The following is a 24,087-nucleotide window of genomic DNA, read 5'->3' as shown; positions in this document are numbered from 1 at the left end:
TTTCACTCTCTCTCCTTCACTCTTCATTTCTTTCTTTCATTATTCTTTGTCTATCTAATCAAGTCTATTAATCTAATCTTCTGTATTGTATTTCTCCATCTAATCAGCATTTGTGAAGTACCTGCCATTTATCTTCATCCTCTTTTGTGTATGTCACTTACATTCAATCTGATAATTTCTTTTTGTTTACTCTTATCTATAGTCTTCCTCTGATTTCTTTTCTCCTTTTGAAATTTGTATAGAAAAATACTGGCAGAGCACGCTCTCTATCTCTGCTCTCCACTTACAATTGACAACTACCCACAGTTCACATATCCAGTTCCTCAACATCACACTCCAATGCATAACCTTAACTCTGACCTATAATATGTTGTTACTTTCTTGAAAAAGGCTGAAGTAGAAATGGAGTTTTGGTGTGACTGTGAGGAATTAGCTATGTGGTGGAAGTGACAGGAAGTTTCCTCTGGTGGTGGCTTGTCTGAATGTGTTTGGGTGTTATCATGTGTAGGTGTTAAGGAATAGTGATAATAGTGCCCTAATTAGTGATTTCCTTGATTTTTCAGTCATAGTGCTAGTATGGAATGCACTCTGAGTTAACTATGTTTTGTGTCCAACATGTTTACTAACAGTATTGAGATATTGCAATCCATTTGTTTCGTGCAATACAGTGATGGCAAATGGCATCTAAGGATAAATGTACCATTACACAATAACATGCTTTCCATCACATCTTAGTCTTTAAATCAGGGCATAGGAGAGCTAGATAAATGTGGATAGGAATCCTTTCTTCTGTCAATGAACACACACTGGACCTGTGACTCAACATTTATCTGTGCCACAACTGTCAAAGCTGTCTAAAGCTCAGAATGTAGATAACATTCCACATAGTGTGGAACAAAGATTGTCATCACTAGGTGAAAAAATGTTCTGTTATATTGGTTTAATCCTGAGATTGAAGGGTGTGTTGGTTTTCACCGGCTGTGATAGATGGTGACATTTGGGAAAGAGATGGAAGAAAGGAAGCTGCTTTACTTTTGGAAAAGGACAACAGCACTAGTTAATCCCCATCTGTAGCTGCAATTCACAGTGCTGGTCTATATCAAAGAAGGCAGTAGATAAACGGCCATGCAGCGTGTTGATTATTGTTTAGATCTATCCTGAAATCTTTACATCCAAGGGATAAAAGTGGGGAAATTTGTTAGAGATGCAGAAAATTGCATTTGAGTAATACCGAATATGAGTAATGCTGTAATGTTTACTTTCTGTGCATATTATATGTCCCCTTAATTCCCTTCTCTGGTGTTGGCAATCTCAATCATTTGAGGGTGAGACTAGACTGTAGCACGTTCACTGCTGTCCTGAGTAGAGGAGGCTGCAGAGCTGCACTGGCCCAGGAGGAGGACCAGAGAGATCATTCTTCAGGTTTTTTCCTTGTGCACAGGTTGATGCAGAGGGGGATCACGGCCATGTCTCCAATCCTCCCCCACCCCTTCTTGGCATCCTGACCCTGGCAGGGAGCAGGAGCAAACAGTCCCTACACTCCCCAAAATGCAAGAGATTTTTTTTAGAGAGGCCCATGCACAGCTGTGCAAGATGTGTGTGTGTGGAGAGATTGTTGTTCGCTCTTCTACCCCCATACATGGGTCTCTTGCAATCCTAGCCTTTGGTATCTTCCCTTGGTTTTATTCCTATAGTGTCATACCCATAAGCATTGTGTAGTGCTAGTAATTGTTTTTCAATAAAAGCTTCTCACAGGCTTTTTATCCTGGGATCAGTCAAAAATACTTAGTTACATGACACGTAATTAGTATCACGTCTATGTATCAAACTGTATTGGACTTAGTCAGTAATTCTCCTTGAAACTTTATATTTATTTTGTTTGGAGTTTTGATAAGGACTGCTACAAAATTCCCACATGGATAAAATACAACAAAGCAAAAAAATAGCTCTTGGTGTGAATCTGTTCAGAGGTAACACATCTGATTTTTTTTTTTTTTTTTTTGGACAGTCATGTCTATTTCACTTTAAAGCATGACTGAAACCTCCCCATTATGTGCTCTATGTGATTATTTTTTACCTGATTATATTGTGGAAAAGCACTAATGTTTCAACATTCACTAGTGGATAATTCTTTTGTTTTTAAGTCAAGGATATATTTATTCTGTTTTGAATGCAGTTTCTGACCTTGTGCTTCAGAGTAATGCAGGGATAGTAACTGAATATGGTAGCATGAAAATTGTACTTGTAATTGCAGGCAAAAGCATTACTGTGAAACCCTCACACTGTAACAGTACGTATAGTATTGACTCAGTTTGGCCTGTGAGGTAAATTGCTCCGAGTCTCATTACATTGTAATTAGCAGTTTCAAATCAGAAAAATATTGGGTCACATTCTGACCATCTTTGTTGATTGGCACCCTACTTTCCCAAAGGTGTCCATTGACTTCAATAGAACTGTTTGTGAAGTAAGGTACTATTCAATGGAAGATTATCAGGCTCTGGCCCACTATTTGGGTTGGTGTAATGATAAATAGCATCAAGAAGTGTTCTATTAATTTGGCACTAGTTTTCCCTTCAGTAGTGGCAGTGTAGATTTACTTGTTGAGTAAATGCTGAAGAAGAAATAATTTCCCTGAAATGGCTATCTGCAGAATACAACACTGGTAGGTGTGGAATGAGATCTGTCTGTTTATCTGCTGCAAATTTTGCCATAAAATTGTCTTCCTTGCACTGTGACAAATCCTGTGGATCCATGGACCTCAAGAGAGGAATGGTCAGGGACTGGGGAATTTCTTCATGTGTCGCACAACCATAAACAAGCCCATATTTACTGCATTTGTTGGAAATGTTTATGCTTTGTTTCATAACTATGTACCAAGCATATTGATGCTATGCAGTAGCGTTCAGCTTGTGTAATGAGGAAGAAGGGGAAGATCTTGCAGGGAGTCCAAAGAATCCTGCTCTGGAATTTTTTGAAAACTATGTGCCATTTGTTGCAGCTTGGTTCATACCAAAAGGAAAAATATTTACTCTTTTCAATCTCTTGATGAGTACCAAGTGATAACACTAGATGAGAGGTAAGCAAGGAAACCACCCCATTTGCTCCTTTTGGTTTTATTAAACTTTTAACTTTAAACTTTTAACACATTGGGTTCCTGAGATTCCTCCTTCTGCTCATCCCAGAATCTACCAACTTTATTAAATTCAAAGGAATGCATGTTATGCAAACCATGTACAGTGGGCCATCTGATGGATGCTAGTCACACACTGCAAGAGTACACCAGAGAAGTGTTGAAGGTGTATTATTCTCACGCACGAAAGGAGCTGGTAGGGTAAAGTGAAGGGTCTAAACTGTACCATGTAAGCCTGTGAGCTAAAGTAAAGCAATCCTGATGTTTCATTTTTTGGTTGTTGAGGCAGACAGATTCCGAGCTGTAATTTTATCTACATTGCAGCTTTCATTTTGGATGGCTAATAGTTCTTATACATAAATGGGACCTTAAAAAGTTATTTTAGGCAGTCACTATCATTATTTATTATGTTTTGGTGCTGACAATTTGCCGAGTCCTGTACAGAGGGAAAAAAAAAAGAAGCAGCAAATAGCCTTGTACAGAATGACAGTATTTTATAGTTGTAGCCCAATGCACTTTAATATTACTGTTGTAAGCTGTAGTATTTTGAGATACTATTTTAAAATATTTTACTTTTTTTTATAAGACACCAGATAAAATGACTAACCCAATCTTAACCCACAAATTGAACTACCCTATGAGGTTTAAAAAAAGCTTAGTTTTTTTTAAAAATTACTGTTTTTACTGTTGTTTTTATTGGGTTTGAAAGTGAAAATACCAACAATCTTTTGTGAAAGGTTATTCTTAGACAAATCCTGTTGTTGCTTTAAATTTCCCATGAAGGCCTGTTCTTTTGAGATTTCCAACATCAGTTCTGGATCAGTTTCAAATAAGTTCAGGCTTCATATAAACATCAAATATTTAGACGTTTATATCCAAACTGAACTTCTAAAATTGTAAGTAATAATTAGTGGTGAGTGAACCTCTAAAATTTTGAAGTCAGAAAATTGTGTGTTTGTGTCATTTATGAAAAAGTGAAAGAGAACTTTTTCTGCTTCTACTGTTAAGATTCATTGAGGTGTACATGATTTTGAAATGATGCATCGTGATTTAGGGTCATGGTGCATGTGAACAATAGATAATTATAGGACTCATATTGCTTAGTATGGTGCAACTCTCTTAGTAGAGAGTTGTAAGCAAAATACTGAATAGACTCAGAAAACACTTCCTTGAAGAACTAACAGACTAAACGTACAACATTTTTGATGGTCATGATTCTTTCTAATCTTTACCTTCTTGGTCTCTCAGCACTCTGGTGCACTCCTGGGCCAAAGTTGCCCACATCAGAGCTTTTTAGAAACTTCTGTTCACTCTGACATCCTTCAATATGGCTCCTACAACTACTGGACCATTTCCTCCCCTACCCCCCAGGGGATGGAAAAGTTCCCTAGTTTTCTTGCACATTTTGGACATGTGAGACATCATGGTGCTCCAGCTGGCAGGTCTGCCATCATCTTCTCAGTTTCTTCTTTAGCACAGATGCATTTGACTCTCACTTCTTTTCCTACACCAATAGCTAGAAAGGAGCTAAGGTCCTGACAGACATAAGCCAGCTAGTTCACCCTCAGATGAGGCCTTGAAATGGCTTATGAACCTAGAACTGCATCTATAGAATATTGCTGTGCAGGTGCCATGCGTGCACGTGTGGGAGAGCCTTTTTCAGACTGCAGACCCAGTGCTGTCTGTAACTACACTGTTTAAGGTTATCTTTATCTCTAAGCAGAACTTTCATTGCAAGTCATTTTAAAAGTATATTTAACATAATTCTAGGGCATGTGTATCAATTTCTTACTCTTAACAAGTACAAGTGCTGAGAATTTGTTCTCACTCTACCAGTACTTCACACAGCTTTGAAAATGTACTCTACTTTACTATTTTTATCTACTGAGGTGAAATCCTCAAACATCTAGAGAGTTCTTTCTTGCTATCATACCTTCTCTTTACAAGACAATGAGCCTAAGTGGAGTCCTCAACTTTTCCCCCACAATTTAAAATTTTCCTCATTTATCCTCATTATCTGGTGTATCATGGTGGGGAATGCAACTTTCCACTTGGGAAGTTATATCTATCTGTGGGGGTAACAAAATCCTGGACACTGCCACTATCAAGAGAAGATGGATGACCCCATTCAGTATTTTCATGAATATTGCTGCATGAATTTCCTAGCAGAAATACTGAAGTATTGTCCCAACTTGATCAGCTCAGACAGCAATCATTTTTAGAGTATTTTTCAATGAAGTTCTCTGCAGCTCAGCCTGTTGCCACTAGAATGATCTCACTAGGGGTTCCTTAAGCTAATATTTGCTTTAATAACTCAGGTTTCAGAGTAACAGCCGTGTTAGTCTGTATTCGCAAAAAGAAAAGGAGTACTTGTGGCACCTTAGAGACTAACCAGTTTATTTGAGCATGAGCTTTCGTGAGCTACAGCTCACTTCATCAGATACATACCGTGGAAACTGCAGCAGACTTTATATATACACAGAGAATATGAAACAATACCTCCTCCCACCCCACTGTCCTGCTGGTAATAGCTTATCTAAAGTAATCGTCAGGTTAGGCCATTTCCAGCACAAATCCAGGTTTTCTCACCCTCTACACAAATTCACTCTCCTGCTGGTGATAGCCCATCCAAAGTGACAACTCTTTACACAATGTGCATGATAATGAAGTTAGGCCATTTCCTGCACAAATCCAGGTTCTCTCACTCCCTCACCCCCCTCCAAAAACCCACCCCCATACACACACAGACTCACTCTCCTGCTGGTAATAGCTCGTCCAAACTGACCACTCTCCAAGTTTAAATCCAAGTTAAACCAGAACATCTGGGGGGGGGGGGGAGGAAAAAACAAGAGGAAATAGGCTACCTTGCATAATGACTTAGCCACTCCCAGTCTCTATTTAAGCCTAAATTAATAGTATCCAATTTGCAAATGAATTCCAATTCAGCAGTTTCTCGCTGGAGTCTGGATTTGAAGTTTTTTTGTTTTAAGATAGCGACCTTCATGTCTGTGATTGCGTGACCAGAGAGATTGAAGTGTTCTCCGACTGGTTTATGAATGTTCTAATTCTTGACATCTGATTTGTGTCCATTTATTCTTTTACGTAGAGACTGTCCAGTTTGACCAATGTACATGGCAGAGGGGCATTGCTGGCACATGATGGCATAAATCACATTGGTGGATGTGCAGGTGAACGAGCCTCTGATAGTGTGGCTGATGTTATTAGGCCCTGTGATGGTGTCCCCTGAATAGATATGTGGGCACAATTGGCAACGGGCTTTGTTGCAAGGATAAGTTCCTGGGTTAGTGGTTCTGTTGTGTGGTATGTGGTTGTTGGTGAGTATTTGCTTCAGGTTGCGGGGCTGTCTGTAGGCAAGGACTGGCCTGTCTCCCAAGATTTGTGAGAGTGTTGGGTCATCCTTTAGGATAGGTTGTAGATCCTTAATAATGCGTTGGAGGGGTTTTAGTTGGGGGCTGAAGGTGACGGCTAGTGGCATTCTGTTACGATCCATCGTCTACAGCCAAGCTCTGCGATACAACCGCATTTGCTCCAACCCCTCAGACAGAGACAAACACCTACAAGATCTCTGTCAAGCTTTCTTACAACTACAATACCCACCTGCGGAAGTAAAGAAACAGATTGATAGAGCCAGAAGAGTTCCCAGAAGTTACCTACTACAGGACAGGCCTAACAAAGAAAATAACAGAACGCCACTAGCCGTCACCTTCAGCCCCCAACTAAAACCCCTCCAACGCATTATTAAGGATCTACAACCTATCCTAAAGGATGACCCAACACTCTCACAAATCTTGGGAGACAGGCCAGTCCTTGCCTACAGACAGCCCCGCAACCTGAAGCAAATACTCACCAACAACCACATACCACACAACAGAACCACTAACCCAGGAACTTATCCTTGCAACAAAGCCCGTTGCCAATTGTGCCCACATATCTATTCAGGGGACACCATCACAGGGCCTAATAACATCAGCCACACTATCAGAGGCTCGTTCACCTGCACATCCACCAATGTGATTTATGCCATCATGTGCCAGCAATGCCCCTCTGCCATGTACATTGGTCAAACTGGACAGTCTCTACGTAAAAGAATAAATGGACACAAATCAGATGTCAAGAATTAGAACATTCATAAACCAGTCGGAGAACACTTCAATCTCTCTGGTCACGCAATCACAGACATGAAGGTCGCTATCTTAAAACAAAAAAACTTCAAATCCAGACTCCAGCGAGAAACTGCTGAATTGGAATTCATTTGCAAATTGGATACTATTAATTTAGGCTTAAATAGAGACTGGGAGTGGCTAAGTCATTATGCAAGGTAGCCTATTTCCTCTTGTTTTTTCCTCCCCCCCCCCCCCAGATGTTCTGGTTTAACTTGGATTTAAACTTGGAGAGTGGTCAGTTTGGACGAGCTATTACCAGCAGGAGAGTGAGTCTGTGTGTGTATGGGGGTGGGTTTTTGGAGGGGGGTGAGGGAGTGAGAGAACCTGGATTTGTGCAGGAAATGGCCTAACTTCATTATCATGCACATTGTGTAAAGAGTTGTCACTTTGGATGGGCTATCACCAGCAGGAGAGTGAATTTGTGTGGGGGGGTAGAGGGTGAGAAAACCTGGATTTGTGCTGGAAATGGCCTAACCTGACGATTACTTTAGATAAGCTATTACCAGCAGGACAGTGGGGTGGGAGGAGGTATTGTTTCATATTCTCTGTGTATATATAAAGTCTGCTGCAGTTTCCACGGTATGTATCTGATGAAGTGAGCTGTAGCTCACGAAAGCTCATGCTCAAATAAACTGGTTAGTCTCTAAGGTGCCACAAGTACTCCTTTTCTTTTAACTCAGGTTTGTACATGTTAGAAATTAAAACAGTTCTTTGAGTTATTGTATTTCAATGTCTCAATTTTTATTTTTAATTGGAGCAAATGTTGCCAAATATTCATGAAGTATATGTGATCTTACCTGGTGGTCAAAAATCTGTCCACTCTTTTGAATCAAGATATTGAAAGAGAGGATATTCAGAAGATATGCTCAGCGTTATTTTATTAATTGTACCTTGGTAGGTTATTTCAAATGTAAGAATAATTCAAAAGAGTTTAAAGAATACTCATTAATTCCTGTTCCTTGTGTTAAGACCTTTGTGTTTCTCAGGTCTAAGTAATTTCCACTATGAATAAATTTCAGTATGTTCAAATTTCTGCAACTGAAATGTTAGAAAATAACATTAACTTTCCAAAGCCTTGGGACTCACTATACTTTTCTCTATTGCAAAATCTTATCCTTCCCTTTTTGAGATGGCATCAACCTTCCTGTCCGTCCTCTCCTTTGGAGAAGGATAATAGTAAGGTAAAACAAAAACAGTCATGCTAAAAAGCATTTTTCATTCATGTTTGTAGGTGTGTGTGTGGTTTCCCCAGTAATATAATAATTACATTTAACATAAAATAATTTAAACAATGCTTAATGAGAAATGGTGTCCTTGAGAGACACCAAAACCATATATTCAGAGTAGTTTTTACACCATCATCATCATCAAACATGAATAGTCTACTAAGGATTGTTGCAGCAGCCAGAATAACTACAGTTGATGGCATTGCATCATGTAGTGAAATTCCAAGATCTGGTCCAATCCTACAAATCCTCAAATCTTTGGGGAGCCCCAGTGGGTGGCACCAGGTAGGGTCCGGGTGTGCATCCATTCATGTGTTGATGGAGAATTTGAGGGCACGTTGTGCTGGGGTGCTTTAGTTCATCTGGCAACATGGCGGAAGAGCATGCAATGCCTCAGTTGAAGGAAGGCCAGATCTTTGTGAGATTGTGTTACATTGCACAAGTTAAACCAATTATGCCCGGGATTTGGCTCTGACAGCATATATGGAATACCTCTAGCCACTCCCAAGTCTGCCTGTAAGAGTGTCTGAGTCAATACAGGTAGTACCAGAGGTGCCGGAATGGCCCCATCACTTTTTACTGACCATAAGGGCAAGTGACGGGGGGAGGGACCACAGAGGAGGGTGGGCCTTGCGGGAAGAGATGGCACAGGAATGGGGCCTTAGGGGAAGGGGTGTGACAAGGGTGGAGACTCAGGGGGGAAGGGGCCATGGTTCAGGTGCCAGTAGTCCCCCTACATTTAGGGAGCTTCCCCCACTCCTGGGTAGTAAGCAGGTTTAATAGCTCCCAAACTTTTATCTCACTGCAAAAATGTTTTTGCATCCATAAGCAGACTGGACTTCATGCAGGGGGCAGCAAGACCTATTCATGAAAGAACATACTGTTTGCTGCAACTGTTTGACCTATTTGCAGCCTACAGTGCACTGCAGATGTACAGTACAGAGCATTAACAAGTTCTTTACCCCACCTGCACCAGGGATTCTGGTGGCCCAGCTCAGAGGTTCTGGACCTTGGTCTTCTGCCATGAAATGTTCAGTCCCATAGTGCGGGTCTTATCTTATAGACCTTGGAGAGCAGGGCTGAAATTCTCTGACTTCTCCACAAGCAAGGCAACATTGTCTGTCAGTATAGTCTTGGTCAGTAGACGCTTCTTGACCACCTGGATTCCAGCATGTGGAATGGTAAGTCCTAATATTCAGTTGAATGCATCTCTGCCACGCACCTGAGGTTGTTTACAAACATGGCAAACATTGTGAACCAACATGCACTCTTGCACCGATACCAGTGACTATCACTCCAGATTTAGCTGAACATCAGGAACACCAACTCTTTTCAGTGCTAGACAAAGTGCTGACCTGTTGACCAAATCAAAAGCCAATTTGATGCTGATATATGCCACAGGAGGCAAGGAGTTAAATTCTTGGTGCAGTTCCACCAGCAGCCAGAGGGTAAGGATGGCATCCATTGTTGACTGCCCAACAGTGATACCCTACAAGAAGTAATAATTGGATATAATCCAGTACAAGTAACCAGATACATGGCCTTAAAATTGAATTTATTATTTAGAAGTTACCAAGACTAATGCCAGGGACTGCAGAGAGATGTAGTTCAGCTAAATCATGGGTTGGCTTCTGGCTGTTCAGGGATGCTGTGGAGACCCTAATAACCTACCAAAGAATGAAAGAGCCCCCGGGCAGCAAGATAAGAGCAACAGAGCAAAAGCATAGTAGAAAGTTGTATTCAGTTTTATGTTCTTCAGACATGGGCCTCACATAATGTTAACTAGCTGAGATGGAAAGCTCATGTGGGGCAGACAGGCATGTAAAGTTGAACTTTTTCTGGCCAAATTTCACACTGAACCAAATCTTAAACGTTTAATTAAAATCTCTGATTTTTGCAGAGAAAAAGCACAAAGTGAGTTTTTGGATTCTTTGCATTACTTCTTGACGGCACTAGATTTGTTCTTTTGTATATTTTCCAGTGGGAGCTGGACATTAATGAAATTCCTCATGTTCATCTCATCACATGGTATTTCATCAAAGACATGTTGTCTCCGGAAATACTTACAGGCCTTGATAAGTAACAAATGCCCTCTGTATATGTGAATATCATACTATTACTTAGCTTTTATGAGTTGGACTTAACATATTCAGAGTGATTTCACCAAGTCTAATTAATTGTCACAATGCCCCTGTGAAATAACAATAATAGGTAAGTATGTGTTTGCATCACCTTAAAAATGGGGATGATACTAATTAATAAGTTAAGTGACTTGCACTATGATGCAAATAAATAGCCTGGCTGGGAAATTCATGGATCCTAGCCCGACAGTAAGCCCACTAGACCATTATGTGAGATGGAAAAGGCTGAGAACACAGACATCTCAGTGTACGGAAGAGAGGAGCTTTTACAGTCCTGTATCGTTCTTTGGATTGTGCTGTACAGTATGGCATGACTAGAGCTGGTTGAAAATTTTCCAGTACAGTATTGTTCTGTTGGAAAATGCCATTTCCTTACTGAAACATGGGAATGTATCAATTTAAACTTATTTCATTTAGAAAAAACAGGGCATTAGGGTAGGGGAAAGAAGTATTTTGATAAGGCTGAAACAATCCCCCCCAACATTTTTGCAATGGCACATTTTGATTTTTTGTTTCAAAACAACTTTTGCTTTTGAAAGTTTTTATTTTATACAATAAAAAAGTAAAATATGTCTAAATCAAAACAAAACATTTTAATTTTATCGAGATGAAATATTCTGATTGACCCAAACCAATTTTTTCCAAAATTTTGTTTTTCAGGAAATTTCTAAATTCTTTCTTCTAATTCAGAATTAAAACAAATGTCAAAACAATTGAATTTGCCACAAAATGGAAATTTCAGGTCCCTCACAGCTCTAGTGTTGACTCTAGTGTTGATCATTCATTTAAATAATCATATCTTTGAAGATTGTGGCTATTCAGCTACAAAATTATTTGTTTATTTGAACTGCTATGCTGGGGATTAGGAGAAGCTGGTAACCATAATAGCTGCCCTTCATTAAGGATAAATGTAAGAAGCAGTTAAACTGCTTTTGATGTAAGATAGTTGAAACAATAGGAGCCATGGCCCAAAACACAGGCCACCTGCAAGGCCAGTCAAGTGCAGCAGAGGGGGTTCACTAAGGACTGAATGCAAATGCAGAGGGCTGAATATTTTTTTTGGTGACGTTCTGTGTGTAAGAGAACAGATGTAGCCAGAAACACCACAAAAGTAGACAGAGAAGGCAGCAGAAAGCCAAGGACAGCCGGAGAAGCACTTGTAGAGTGACCCGGAGAGAAAGCTCAGAGAGAGAGGCTTCCTGGGTAGAGTGTTGGCTAGAAAAGGAGGCTTGGAATGTTGAGCAAGGAAACTCTCTCCTGTTGAAAGAAAAGGAGTACTCGTGGCATCTTAGAGACTAACAAATTTATTTGAGCATAAGCTTTCGTGAGCTAGCTGTAGCTCACGAAAGCTTATGCTCCAATAAATTTGTTAGTCTCTAAGATGCCACGAGTACTCCTTTTCTTTTTGTGGATACAGACTAACACAGCTGCTACTCTGACACCTGTCTCCTGTTGGTTCCTGCTGTGATCAAGGACACATGACTTTATTTACATTGTCTGTAAAGAAATAGGAATGAATCAAAGCAACTCTATCATCAGTTTCTCTTCCTATGGGAAACAAGCTGCAAAACCGTCAATCTTTGCTAACTGGTTGGTTCAAAGAGGATATTATTATTAATCATTTTTATTTATATTACCATAGTGCCAAGGTGCCCTAGTTATGGACCAAGACCTCATTATGCTAGGCACTGTACAAACATAAAACAAAAAGATGGGCCCTGCCCCACAGAGCTTACACTCCAAGTATAAAACAAAAGACAACAGATCAATACAGCTAGACACTGGGGGACTACAGGAAACAATGAGACAACATTGTTGATAGGTAGTGGTCACAGAAAAATAGCAGCCTAACTGTTGTTGAGTTCTTTGTAGGCAAAGGAAAGATTTGCGGAGGGATCTGAATGTGGACAATGAAATAACCTTGCACATTTATGGGAAGTCACTCCCAAACATGAGGGGCAGCATGAGAGAAAGCATGAAGGCGTTTGTTTGAAAAATTAACAGGTGGATGATGGAGGCTGGCATCATGGCTGATTGGAGGTAAACAGTGGCCGTTTGATAGTGAATGAGAAATGATTGCTAGGGCAGGGATAGACTTTGAAGGGCCTTGAAAAGTGAAGACAAGTAGCTTAAGTTTGATGTGATAGAGAAGGGGAAGCCAGTAGAGGGATGCAAACAGAGGGATGATATGGTCAAAGCAATGGCCTAGGAAAATGATCTTTGCAGGACCATTCTGTATAGATCTGAGTGGTGCAATATTTTGTTTGTTTAAGGACAGAGAGAAAGATGTTGCATTAATCAAGATGAAAAATTATGAGAGCCTGACAAGAGTTTTAGCCTTGTGGCTAGATAAGAGAGGCCGCACCTTAGAGATTATGCAAAAAGAATCTGCATGATTTAAGTATAGCCTGGACGTGAGGATCCAGAGAGTTCAAAGTCAAAGATGATACCCAAGGTATGGGCCTGAGTGACAGGTAGAATGGTGGTGTTGTCCTAAGTGGTAGAGAAAAGAGGTAGGTTTGTGGGGAAAGATTAGGAGATCTATATTAGCTATGCTGAACTTGAGCTGATGGCTAGACTTCTGTAAGAAGATGTCAGAGAGACAGGCTGAGATTCAGTTTGGACAGAAGGAGACAGGTCTAGAGTCGAGAAGTAGATCTGTGATTCGTGTGCACAGAAATGGTAGTTGAATTTGTATTTGTGGATGAGATTACCTGGTGATAATATGTAAAGAAAAAAGAGAGACACCAAGGACAGAGTCCTGTGGAGCCCCAATGGAAAGCTGAAAGGGGCATAAGAAGTATCCTCTGAAGGAGGAAGAAGCAATTAGAGAAGTAGGAGGAAAATCTGGAGAGGACTGAAGCCACGGAAGGACAAGAATTTCAAGAAGAGGAGCATGGTCAGTGTCAAAGGTGGTTGACAGCTCAAGGAGGATGAGATGGTGTACTGGTTCTCAGCTATAGCTAGGAAGAAGTCATTAGAGACTTTGGTGAGAACAGTTTCACTGGAGTACAAAGTGGAAGAAGCCGGTTTGGAGAGGGTCTAGAATGGAATTGGAGGAGTGGAACTCCAGGCAGAAACATAGGGTCACAGTTTCCTTAAAACCTGTTGACTGCCTTACTGTATAAAATAACACTGTAAATGCTTAATATTAAATTACCACTACAGGGAATTCAGTATAATTTACCATTGGTGTTATGGAATAATAAAATATCTTAAATGCTGCTGCATGGAACTTTTTATTGTAGGTCTCTCCAGACATAGTGTTGCAGTTTGTAATTGATATAATATGCTTTAAAAGCCTTTTGTTTTGAATTTTTTTTAAAAGAGAGTGAACAAGTTTATACCTTTTAAAGCACTTTACAGACATTGACTAATTCATGGTATGAAATCTTATAAAATTGTCAAGTATTAATGCTGTTTTTATTGCAAGAGACATATTAGGAAGAACATGTTAATACACTTTCCTGATATATGAAAATAAGAATAAAAATTGATGCTTGAACATATGGTTGTTTCTTTTACAATAACTTATAAATATAAAATGATATCAAGTGTGCAGAAAACACAGCCTGTTTTTCAGCAAAAATGACTGTTCCATGAAAGGGAATAAGTTCTTCTACTAAAATAGTTCTTTGAAAACCTATTTCAAGAAACTAAACCATTGATTTTGAAATTCAGCTTCAAAATTACACATGGTGTTACACCAGGAGTCATTTAAGGTCAAATTTCTATAGTCATAACTTCATTGCAGCTCTGTTATGCTCTCCATATAAGCACATACCACCTACTTTAAAGTGGACTTGAGTTAAGAACTCTGCCTTTAATCTACATAATGTCAACAATTTTAACTTTTATTCTATTTAATTTTATTTTGGTGTTCTTCTGGATAACTGAATGTTTCTTTGAAATAACTGATTTGCTCATGTTACCACAGTCTCCCTTCTCTTCTCTTTTCTCTTCAGGCATGCAGCAGTAAGGTAGACCTGGAGTTTTCAAGTATGGATGATTTAGTGGTTGAGTTGGTGGTTTTCAGGGAGTGGATGACAGGAGATTTCAGGCGTAGGAATCCTTTCTCCTTTGGGGAAATGAAGGAGTGGTACTCACTTTTGTAAGATTTGCAAAAGGGAGCCTTGCTGTGATACACCTTAGAAGCGACTAACATGAAAGAAGTACAAAGTTCTAGTCAAGAGCCAGATCTTTAAACAGAGTCTGTAATTTGCTCCTCCATTTTTTATAGGTCATCAGCTTTTGCACAACCCCGGAATGCTAGTTGTGCTCACAGACCTGGTAGTTCAAAATATAAATACTCAGCTTAAATGTGGATATGCTGTGTGAGTGCATAAATTTGAATTTTAGGGCTTACAGAACTTGTGAACGTAACCCATTATTTCAGTGTGTCTTGTGTCCCCATCTCGTGGCTGGTCCACATGAAAGAAACAGAGCCTACTACTGCTTCCAGATAATACAATGTTCACCAAACGATGGGTCCTGATGAACCAGTGGACTGCCGGAAGATTCTAGATGGGTTGCCATATTTCAGGATTTATTTAAATAGGTACTGGGAGGTGACAGCAATTCTCAATATAACACAGACTGCTTTTCCTTCAACAGCACAGTGATTTGCTTCCTGGTTCTAAATTTACGTATTTCCATTTTAATTGGTTTTTAAGAATATGTAAGCATACCAAAGTGTTCAAGGACAGCTGTTATTCAATCATCAGAGTAGAGCTCAATACTTTTTGGATGTAGGGTGTCAGTTTCCAAATTTCACTTCAGAGTAATTGCGTAAGTTTGGCATCAGAAATTAAATTATGAGCATTAATAATATGGCTGCTTATCTGCGGTTATCTCCTATGAAACTTTTCAAAGCTGTTGAAAAATGAAAGTAGCTCTTGTATACTATCATTAACAACTGTCTCATATCATCATAACACTTGTGACATTGTAGATTATGCCTGATATTTACATTAGAAACAGAATATGGCCATAGTTATAGACAAGCATCAATGTATATGATTTCAAAAGCTTACATGTTGTGAAAAAAGGAAAAATATAAAATGTGATACAAATGACTGTCGAGGTGAAGTGTTTATGCTGAACATAAACATGGGTGTGCAAACCCAGAAAAGTCTGGGGCTGCTATGCCTTTTACAATTGTGTGCACTACTGTGCTTACTCATTACCATATCTCAGAACTGTTTATCTACTGTGCCTAGTCATGCTAGGAGCTGTCATACAGTCCTGAGGCAAGCAATGTATCTGCTTTAAAAGTTCTCTCCCAGTGTAAAGAATCAACAGTGATGAGTGCATTTAAAAATAGATCCCTTTCTTAAGATGTATACATGCTTCAAGTAAAGAATCCAGTGGAACAAACAGTGAACATGCCAGCGGAGAACCAAGTGTGAAAGTGCCAAAATTTGTGATCAAGAGGTATGATGAGAATTCTTGAAAATTTGATTTTGGATTTGTAGGTTCCAGAGAAAATCAAAAACCACAGTGCCTGGCTTGGTGGAGGTATTAACAAAAGAATCCGTGAAGTCATCGATATTTCTGTAGCATCTGAACACCAGATATCCTAATTTAGTTGATAAACTTGTAAATTGCTTTTTAAGAATAAGTCAGAGGCACCATTGCGGGCATCCTGTCTCAGATAATCAAGGATAATGAAAAACAAAATACCTTGCATGACTAGAGAACAACTTCTGCTTCCAGCAGCTTTTGACCTGTGAAGTCATGATTGGTACTGAAGCTGCCCGAAAACTGGAAACTATCCCACTGCCTGACAACATTGTACACAGAAGAATTTAAGATATGGCTTCTGATATCAAAACACAGGTCTTTGAGAAATTAAGGCTAAGGATATATGCACACTACAACTGGAGGAGTCAACTAACGTGGCTCAAAAAGCCAAGCAGTAGCATTTGTATGGTTTGTGTGAGAGGGGGACTTTAATGAAAAAAAATGGTTTTATTCAGAAAAATTCCAAGTTATGCAATAATGGAGGAAATGTTTTAACTACTAAATGAATTTATAATCACCAGCAATATAAATAGGAAAAACTGTTTGGGCATTTGTACAGATGGAGCTGCTGTCATGACAGGGAAATACAGTGCCACTATGAAACACACTAGAGAAGTTGTACTGAATGCTAACACAGTGTACTGCATTGTCCACTGAGAAACTCTGGCAACAAAACAAATGGATGTAGATCAGCATGAAGTTTTTAATAGTGCCATTACAGTAGTAAACTTTGTTAAAGCAAGACACTTGAATTCATGTTTATTTGCTATTTGTGTTCTGAGATGATACTGACCTGCTTCATTCACAAATGTGTTGGTTGTCTCATGGAAAAGTTTTGGAATGTGTTATAAAACTTAGAAACAAACTGCTGTAGTTTCTGTCAGGAGTGAATTCTGATTTGGTACATTGCTTCAGAAATGGTGTTTGAATGGCCAGATCTTGCAGATATCTTTAATGCAGTGAATGCCCTTAATTTATCTTTATAAGGTAATAATACCAATATTCTATTTTTGCAAGACAAATTAAAAGTTTTCCAGAGGAAACTTCACACTTGTTAAATTCTAATTGAGAATGAAGTAACCTACGTTTCCACTTCTTTCAGAATACTTCAATAGCACTGACAACATGTTTGACAGCGTCAAATAAAAAACACTTATCAGTACTTCACCAGAAATGTTCATTTTACTTCCCCAAAATGGAATCTGACTGGATTTGGGGCCCAATTTACAGTAAACTCAGAAAATCAGCATTCTCTGGAGAGCAAAGAAGAGAATGAGTTCATTTAATTGTCGTGCATTAGTTTTCTGAAGTTGAGATTTCCTTCCCAGTCATTGGAAACTTTGTTTGGGGATTAAATGTGAGTACCCTGCTTTGTCAGAAAAAGCTTTTTCCATTTTGTACCACCTAGCTGTGTGAAAAACAGGTTTTCCATGCTGACAGCAATTAAAACCAAACAATACAACAGATTTCTTGTTGAAAATTATTTTAGACTTTGCCTCTCCAAACTTGCTCCAAGAATTGAAAGGTTTTGCAAAGCCGCTCCAGGTCATCATCTTCTGAATTATGTTCAGTGCTAGCAGTATGAAGCACATAATTTGGCAGAGTCTTTTCATATGTGTTTTTAATTCGTGGCTGATTTTGGTTTCACTGCACCTACTATTTCACTGTTGTATGTTGGAGACAGTAATGTTTTTGTGAAGTTAATACAAAATCAATATTGCTGTTGCAGTTACAGTTCGTGGGTCCAAATACAGTTGGTGGGTCACCTTAATAAAAAAGTTTGGGAACCGCTGAGAGAACAGATGCTCCTTTCTCTCAAGTGATTTAGTTTCATGTTTTTAGCACTTAAGGTCCCGGTTTCAAACCCCACTACACTGACAATTCCCCACTGTTAGGTAGGAAGGTCTCTGTACAGGCCCATAATTTCCTGCATGCCATTTAGAGGTTGAAGTGGGGTACCTTGAATGTAGGCCCAGAGAGTCCACAATACATTTGGCATGGATATAAAACTGATGTTTGAGACTGTATATTTTTAAAATAGGGTAGAAAATATAACCTGATTTTAATGACATATTACAACTATATTTAACTAAGTTACAGTGAAGAATATGTCACTGAAATGGTAATTGGACAAGGCACACAATTAGTAATAAATTGGACATATTGCTTTGGAAATTCTCTAGAGAAAGAAAAGGCTCTGGCACCCAAACCTTAAGGCATACAAAGATTGGAGAACAGGCCAGCCTCCTCTTCTCTCCCTGGGAAAAAATCAACTGCAAAATGATAAATATAAGTGAGCACAAAGTGCAGTAGGTTTTGTTGGAATGCATGAATGTGTTGTGCCACTCAATACTGGTTGAGATAAAACAAAGACGTATTTAGTGCAGTGAAAAGATATTTGCACTGTAGACAATTCATGGTGCTGAAAAGAAAAATAGCTCAGTTACCCACAGTCTGGAGTGGAATAAGGTAGATGTTGAATGACAAATAAAATGGGGAGGTTCCTGCTGAGTTGAACAGGTTGACATGCGACAGCCAGGACCGGCTCTAGGCACCAGCAAAGCAAGCACGTGCTTGGGGTGGCACATTTCCAGGGGCGGCATTCCAGCCATGCTTTTTTTCGGAAAAATCCACCAATGTACGGAAAAAAAATAATACATGAAGATCAAACAAATTTCCAGCAGTGTGATAGGAGCGTGATGTGAAAACTATCGTGTCACGTCATGACACGGTCACTCATAATGTGAACGTGCGTAAATGTGTAAACTTTAACGGTTATTGATTAATTAAATCAGGAATCATGATTACTTGTGTGTACTGTGCCACCCTATTGGCGCCATTCACGCCAATTTCTGTGTCACATCAGTGCCAGTGGTTATAGGGCTAAAATGCCAGGACAAAAACGAAAATGACTTTCTGGTGCTGCTTTCCGGCAACAAATAGAGAAACGTCAAAAAGAATTAGAAAAACTATCTCGTACTTCAAATAAGTATTTTTAAAAAGTCAACAATCAAGGAGAAAGCTCTAAGCAATGCATTGAAAGTGATTATTCATCAACTGATGAAGACCAATCGAACCAAAGATTATCTTTATCAACTGATAAAGATGAACAACAATCCGACCAAAGATTATCTTCGCTATCTGATAAAGACAAACAATCACAATCCATCCAAAGATTTACTTCTTCAGCTGAAAAAGTCCAGAAACGAAGAACTGTTATCCAAATCTAAAACTGAAGAACAATTAATGGAAGGTGGAGAGACTGACACTGGATCGGATCCAAGTATGTGGCCAACAATAATTACTGATACAATGCTAATGATTATTGTGAAAAAAGGTCCTTCAAAACTAGATCCTACATTTGAATATCCATTTAATGAGTTGACTCGTCAATTTATGCCATCCAGTATGAAGAAAAAAATGAAAAATAGGGAACAAATTAATAGATCGTGGTTAGTGTATTCATAGACCAAAGATGTAGTTTTTTCGTTTTTGCTGCAAACCATTCTGTAACTCGGACATTCTTCTGGCAACTGCACGTTTTAGTGACTGGTGAAATTTGCATCAGCATTTGAAAGAACATGAAACATCAAAAAATCATTTACGCTCGTTGACAAATTGGATTGAGCTGTCAAACAGATTATGTTCCGGTACAACAATCGATGTGGTAGAGCAACGTACACTAAATTCAGAAATTCTACATTGGCAAGCTGTGTTGGAACGTTTACTGGCAATCATTAATTTCGTAGCCAAACAGTGCCTCGCATTCCGTGGATCCTCGGATATTTTATATGAGAATAACAATGGAAATTTTTTGAAATTGGTTGAGTTATTGGCAAAATTGGATAGTGTTATGGCTGAGCATATACGAAGAGTGAAAGATGGAGAGATTCACTCCCATTATTTGGGTAAAAATACACAAAATGAGATAATACAATTAATTTCTAATAGAGTGCGTAATGAAATTTTATCGGATTTGAAACATGCCAAATATTACTCAGTTATAGTTCTTTTAATTTATGAGAAACTGGGCGCACAAGAAGACACTAACGTTTTTCATTACAGTGTATAATTGAACCCAAATTGTTTGTAATTGTGATTTTGTTAAAATTAAATGAGTACACTAGTAGGAAATTGTTTTATTTTACTAACTACAAATTCACTGTTTTCATTTTTTTTTATTTTAAACAGTCAAAAAAAAAAGCCACTGCAAAGTGCAAACATGTAAAAGCAAAAAAAAAAAAAAAAAAGCGGGGTGGCAGCCAAAATTGTTTTGCTTGGGGCAGCAAAAAACCTAGAGCTGGACCTGGTGACAGCTAGGGTATATTTTTAATCATTTCTCTTTATTCAAGTAGGACTAGGTCTGAAATTGAAGAACACATCTTAGTGAACGGGTCAAGTCCCCATATTTATCTGAAAATTGAAAAAACTTTTTTCTAGAGTAAACACTATGAAAACCTACATTAGTAGTGCCTGGTTCAAATCCAGCTCTTCTGGGAAGTAATAGCTACCAGAACCAATCCTGTTTATTAGCAGTATATCACACCAGCATTTGAATCCACCAACTGGGGTGATAAGAAAAGCATAGATTATGACCTCCATAAAATATGTATTTTTTTCACCTGGATGAGCTCTATGCTTCAGAATAAAATTCTTAGAAAAGGGAAATCCAGATTTGAGAAGGCATCTTTTATCAGACTAAGTTAAGCTGATACAAGAGTCGCAGAAGTATTATTGCTGAACAGTTAATTGAGCCAATGTAGTCCCTTTTCTGTGAATTGTCTGCAAACACAATTTGAATTATTAGTAATCATTCAACAAACACTTTATGCTAGTATATTTAAGCATATATAGTACTTGTGAGCTATTTACTGTGACTGTCTCTGACAAGTCACAATTTGTTGTTCACAGTGTGTGGTTGGTTACTTAAGCTACATGTTGTTGCCATTTCTTCTCTGTAAATGGATGATTGAAGTTTCATAAACAGAGATCAGGGGGAATATTGAATGCCTATATTTGTGCTCAGTGTACCTTTGTTTACATGCAGATAGGGGTGTTCACATCAAGCACTCCCCAACACTAATGCATATTCAAACCTTTTCGCTCAAGTGTTCATGGAAAAACAACAAAAAGAGGCCACGTTGAACAGCAATTCAGAATTCAAGTTAATTTCTCCCCTCTATTTTTTATAGCATGATCAGTTTTTATTAACGTGCACAGTATGAACAATTTTGGCAGCCAGTTGCTGAGCTGCTGGGTAGTATACAATGTGTGGACTAACACAGAAGTGTATGCACAGAGCTCATTATGTTCACAGTCAAGATTAAAGAGTTCAGTTTCTTCTCAGTCTGAGCTCGTAGAGTTTGGGTTTCGCCTAATTCAGTAATTCGTCCAATTTTGTTTTCCAGAATGACAAATCACCAGGGCGCTCTACAAGTCGATCAAGTAACATTTCAAAGGTAAGTGGAATATATTAATTTATTTACTTTTATATAGGATTCCAAGTCACAGCAATTTATTAAATGTAATGTAGTATTTTATTCCACTACCCAGATACCCATATTCTGATGTTTCCTTTGTATTCACCAGTTTGTAGTTTTAGGCTGCCATGCTTTCATTGCAATGTAAAACCTGTTAAAATACATAACAATCTTTTTTTTTTTCCCACTCAGTATAATACCTTTGGGAAATATGCTGTCATCTTTGGTCTAAGGCAGAATTATTTCTTGCTCAGTTCTAGAATGATGGCACCAAAGTTTACAATATGTTGCAGTTATGATTGTATCAGCATTTGCTATATGAGTCCCATCTACAGGGATTTTCAACTCGCCAGAAATGTGCCAGTGGTAGAATCTCAGATCCCTTTCAGTTTCTTGGGGGCAGTAAGAGAGTGTCTGTTTCAGACTTGGATCCATGGATTTTAACCAACTCTTACGGTTTTGGTTCAAACGTGGCTGAAATCTCAAGTCCAAAATGACAGAAAACAGAGCTAAAGACTGAAATCTCACAAGAGCAGTTCCAAAGGTTTTGGCACCATAAAAGCCAAATCCAAACACTAGCCATAATCTAATTTCAAACCCTATCCTATACCTGATTCAGAGGAACACAGTCTTCAGTCCTTCTCTAACAAAAATGTACAGTGCGCTGGACCCTGCAATAAAAGGTTTTATCCCCATGGCAACATTTGATTTGAAAATGCTTACGCTAGTAATTTTTAAGTTACATGATGGCAGTTCCAAGAAATGCAGGTTAAACAGTTTTTCTGCTCTTGTATAACAAAACTATGGCTTTGATAAAACCACAGTAGTGTATAGTATGATCTAGTCTCTTGTTTCTTTCAGGACTTTTTGTAATGATTCTATTATGTCAAATTCCTTTTTTAGTGAGTTTAATTATAGATTTATAGGAAAAAAATAAAGTAAGTAGTATGTTACTTTCCAATGTATAATGATCAATATCTGTACTGACCCAGTGGGAGCCCTAACAGTGTGTTGGGTAAACATTATACAATATCAGAATTAGTATAGTGCCAGTAGCAAAATGCATATTTACCTGATTGTGTCCTATCCTAGAATTGTCTATTAAATATTGGATCTACATTTGATATAATTTATTCTGATATAAAGCTAAGGGAACTCAACTGATGTAATCATATTTCTTCTTGATTTACATTGATGTAACTGAGATCAAAATCTGGATCTACCCTTTAAAGTATTAATAAATACATCATCACTCTGTCCAAACTACGTATGTAGGTATCTGCTCAAAAGGCAGCATAATGTTTTGTATCTCTTCTCATCTGCTTCTGTGGCACCTTTTTGTTATGTTTTAAGATCTCCGATAACACAGAAAATTACAGATGAAAACCATTGGTTTAATAACTTGAATGTTTTCAGATACCAACCAACAAAAACCAGGAAATTCAAAATTGAGCCTCAAACTCTAAGTCTTAACTTAGTCTGTCATGCCTTTAACTCATACCATTGGCTAAAAGAAAAGGACCAGTGTTGAATTGTAGAAGGGGTTCTTAGAGGCTTAATTAATGCTTGTAAAATGCTTTGAGATCCTCAGATGAAAGGGGCTATAAAAGTGAAAAGTATTAGTTTTATTATTAATAATAATAACAAGAGCGAGCCCAGGTACCTCTCATAATAGGAGACTGAACTAAATAACAGACACTATTAGTTCTGGCAGTGAAATTACAATTATGTATGTGTTGGTCCTAAGTCTGAATTCCTCACTTTTTAATTTTTGACAAATTCTAAATATTATGTAAACGTAGTGTTGTGTGTGTGAATATTAATAGTGTCATTATAGATGGGCCCCAACTGATACCTCAGATGCAAAGACTTTTGAACTTTTGGGAAAGTTTGGAGTCAAACTTCACTCTACTACATGCTGAACTGAACTCAAAACCCTAATACTCCCAGACTTCGGGAGGATCCAGAGATTGTGGCTCCGTGCCTCCTTAATTTTGAACCTGTTTAGTTATAATAACTAAATCTATTACAGTTTGCAACACATAGTTGTCTATTTTTCTATCAATGTCAAAGTACGTGAATTACTTTTAAATTATGACAAAGCCACAGCATCAGCAGTTCATAAATAATCTGTAAGGGATTGTAGAAATATATTCAGTGTGTGTCAAGGCAGAACATATCGGCTACTAACATTTCTCTTAAAGTGACCTCTGTGGAGACCAGTTTTTCTGGATGATGATCTTTAAATATGATGTGCACAGCTTACCAATGCAACATTATCCAGACTTGCCCTTTCTTAGGCTGTCTCCTGCTCATCTGTAGCATGATGTCATTCCATTTGACCAGCTACATTATATATTCCACTAATAGGGAATATGATGGAGTATACTTGACAGGGGATGC

The 24,087-nt window shown here is 38.4% G+C and overlaps 1 protein-coding gene across 2 annotated transcripts in view; it reads left to right on the top strand.

Moving 5' to 3' along the window:
• MARCHF1 (membrane associated ring-CH-type finger 1) overlaps window positions 1-24,087 on the top strand; it is a 192,774-nt gene that overhangs the window by 82,379 nt on the left and 86,308 nt on the right. For both annotated transcript variants that reach the window (XM_077815425.1, XM_077815424.1), the window contains exon 2: window positions 21,613-21,663. In XM_077815425.1, coding sequence (XP_077671551.1) covers window positions 21,613-21,663 — 51 coding nt within the window. The remainder of the gene's footprint in view (window positions 1-21,612; window positions 21,664-24,087) is intronic.

Source organism: Eretmochelys imbricata, chromosome 4, assembly GCF_965152235.1.
Source record: "Eretmochelys imbricata isolate rEreImb1 chromosome 4, rEreImb1.hap1, whole genome shotgun sequence".
NCBI classification, from domain to species: Eukaryota; Metazoa; Chordata; order Testudines; family Cheloniidae; genus Eretmochelys; species Eretmochelys imbricata.
This window is presented reverse-complemented; position numbering and strand designations above follow the sequence as displayed.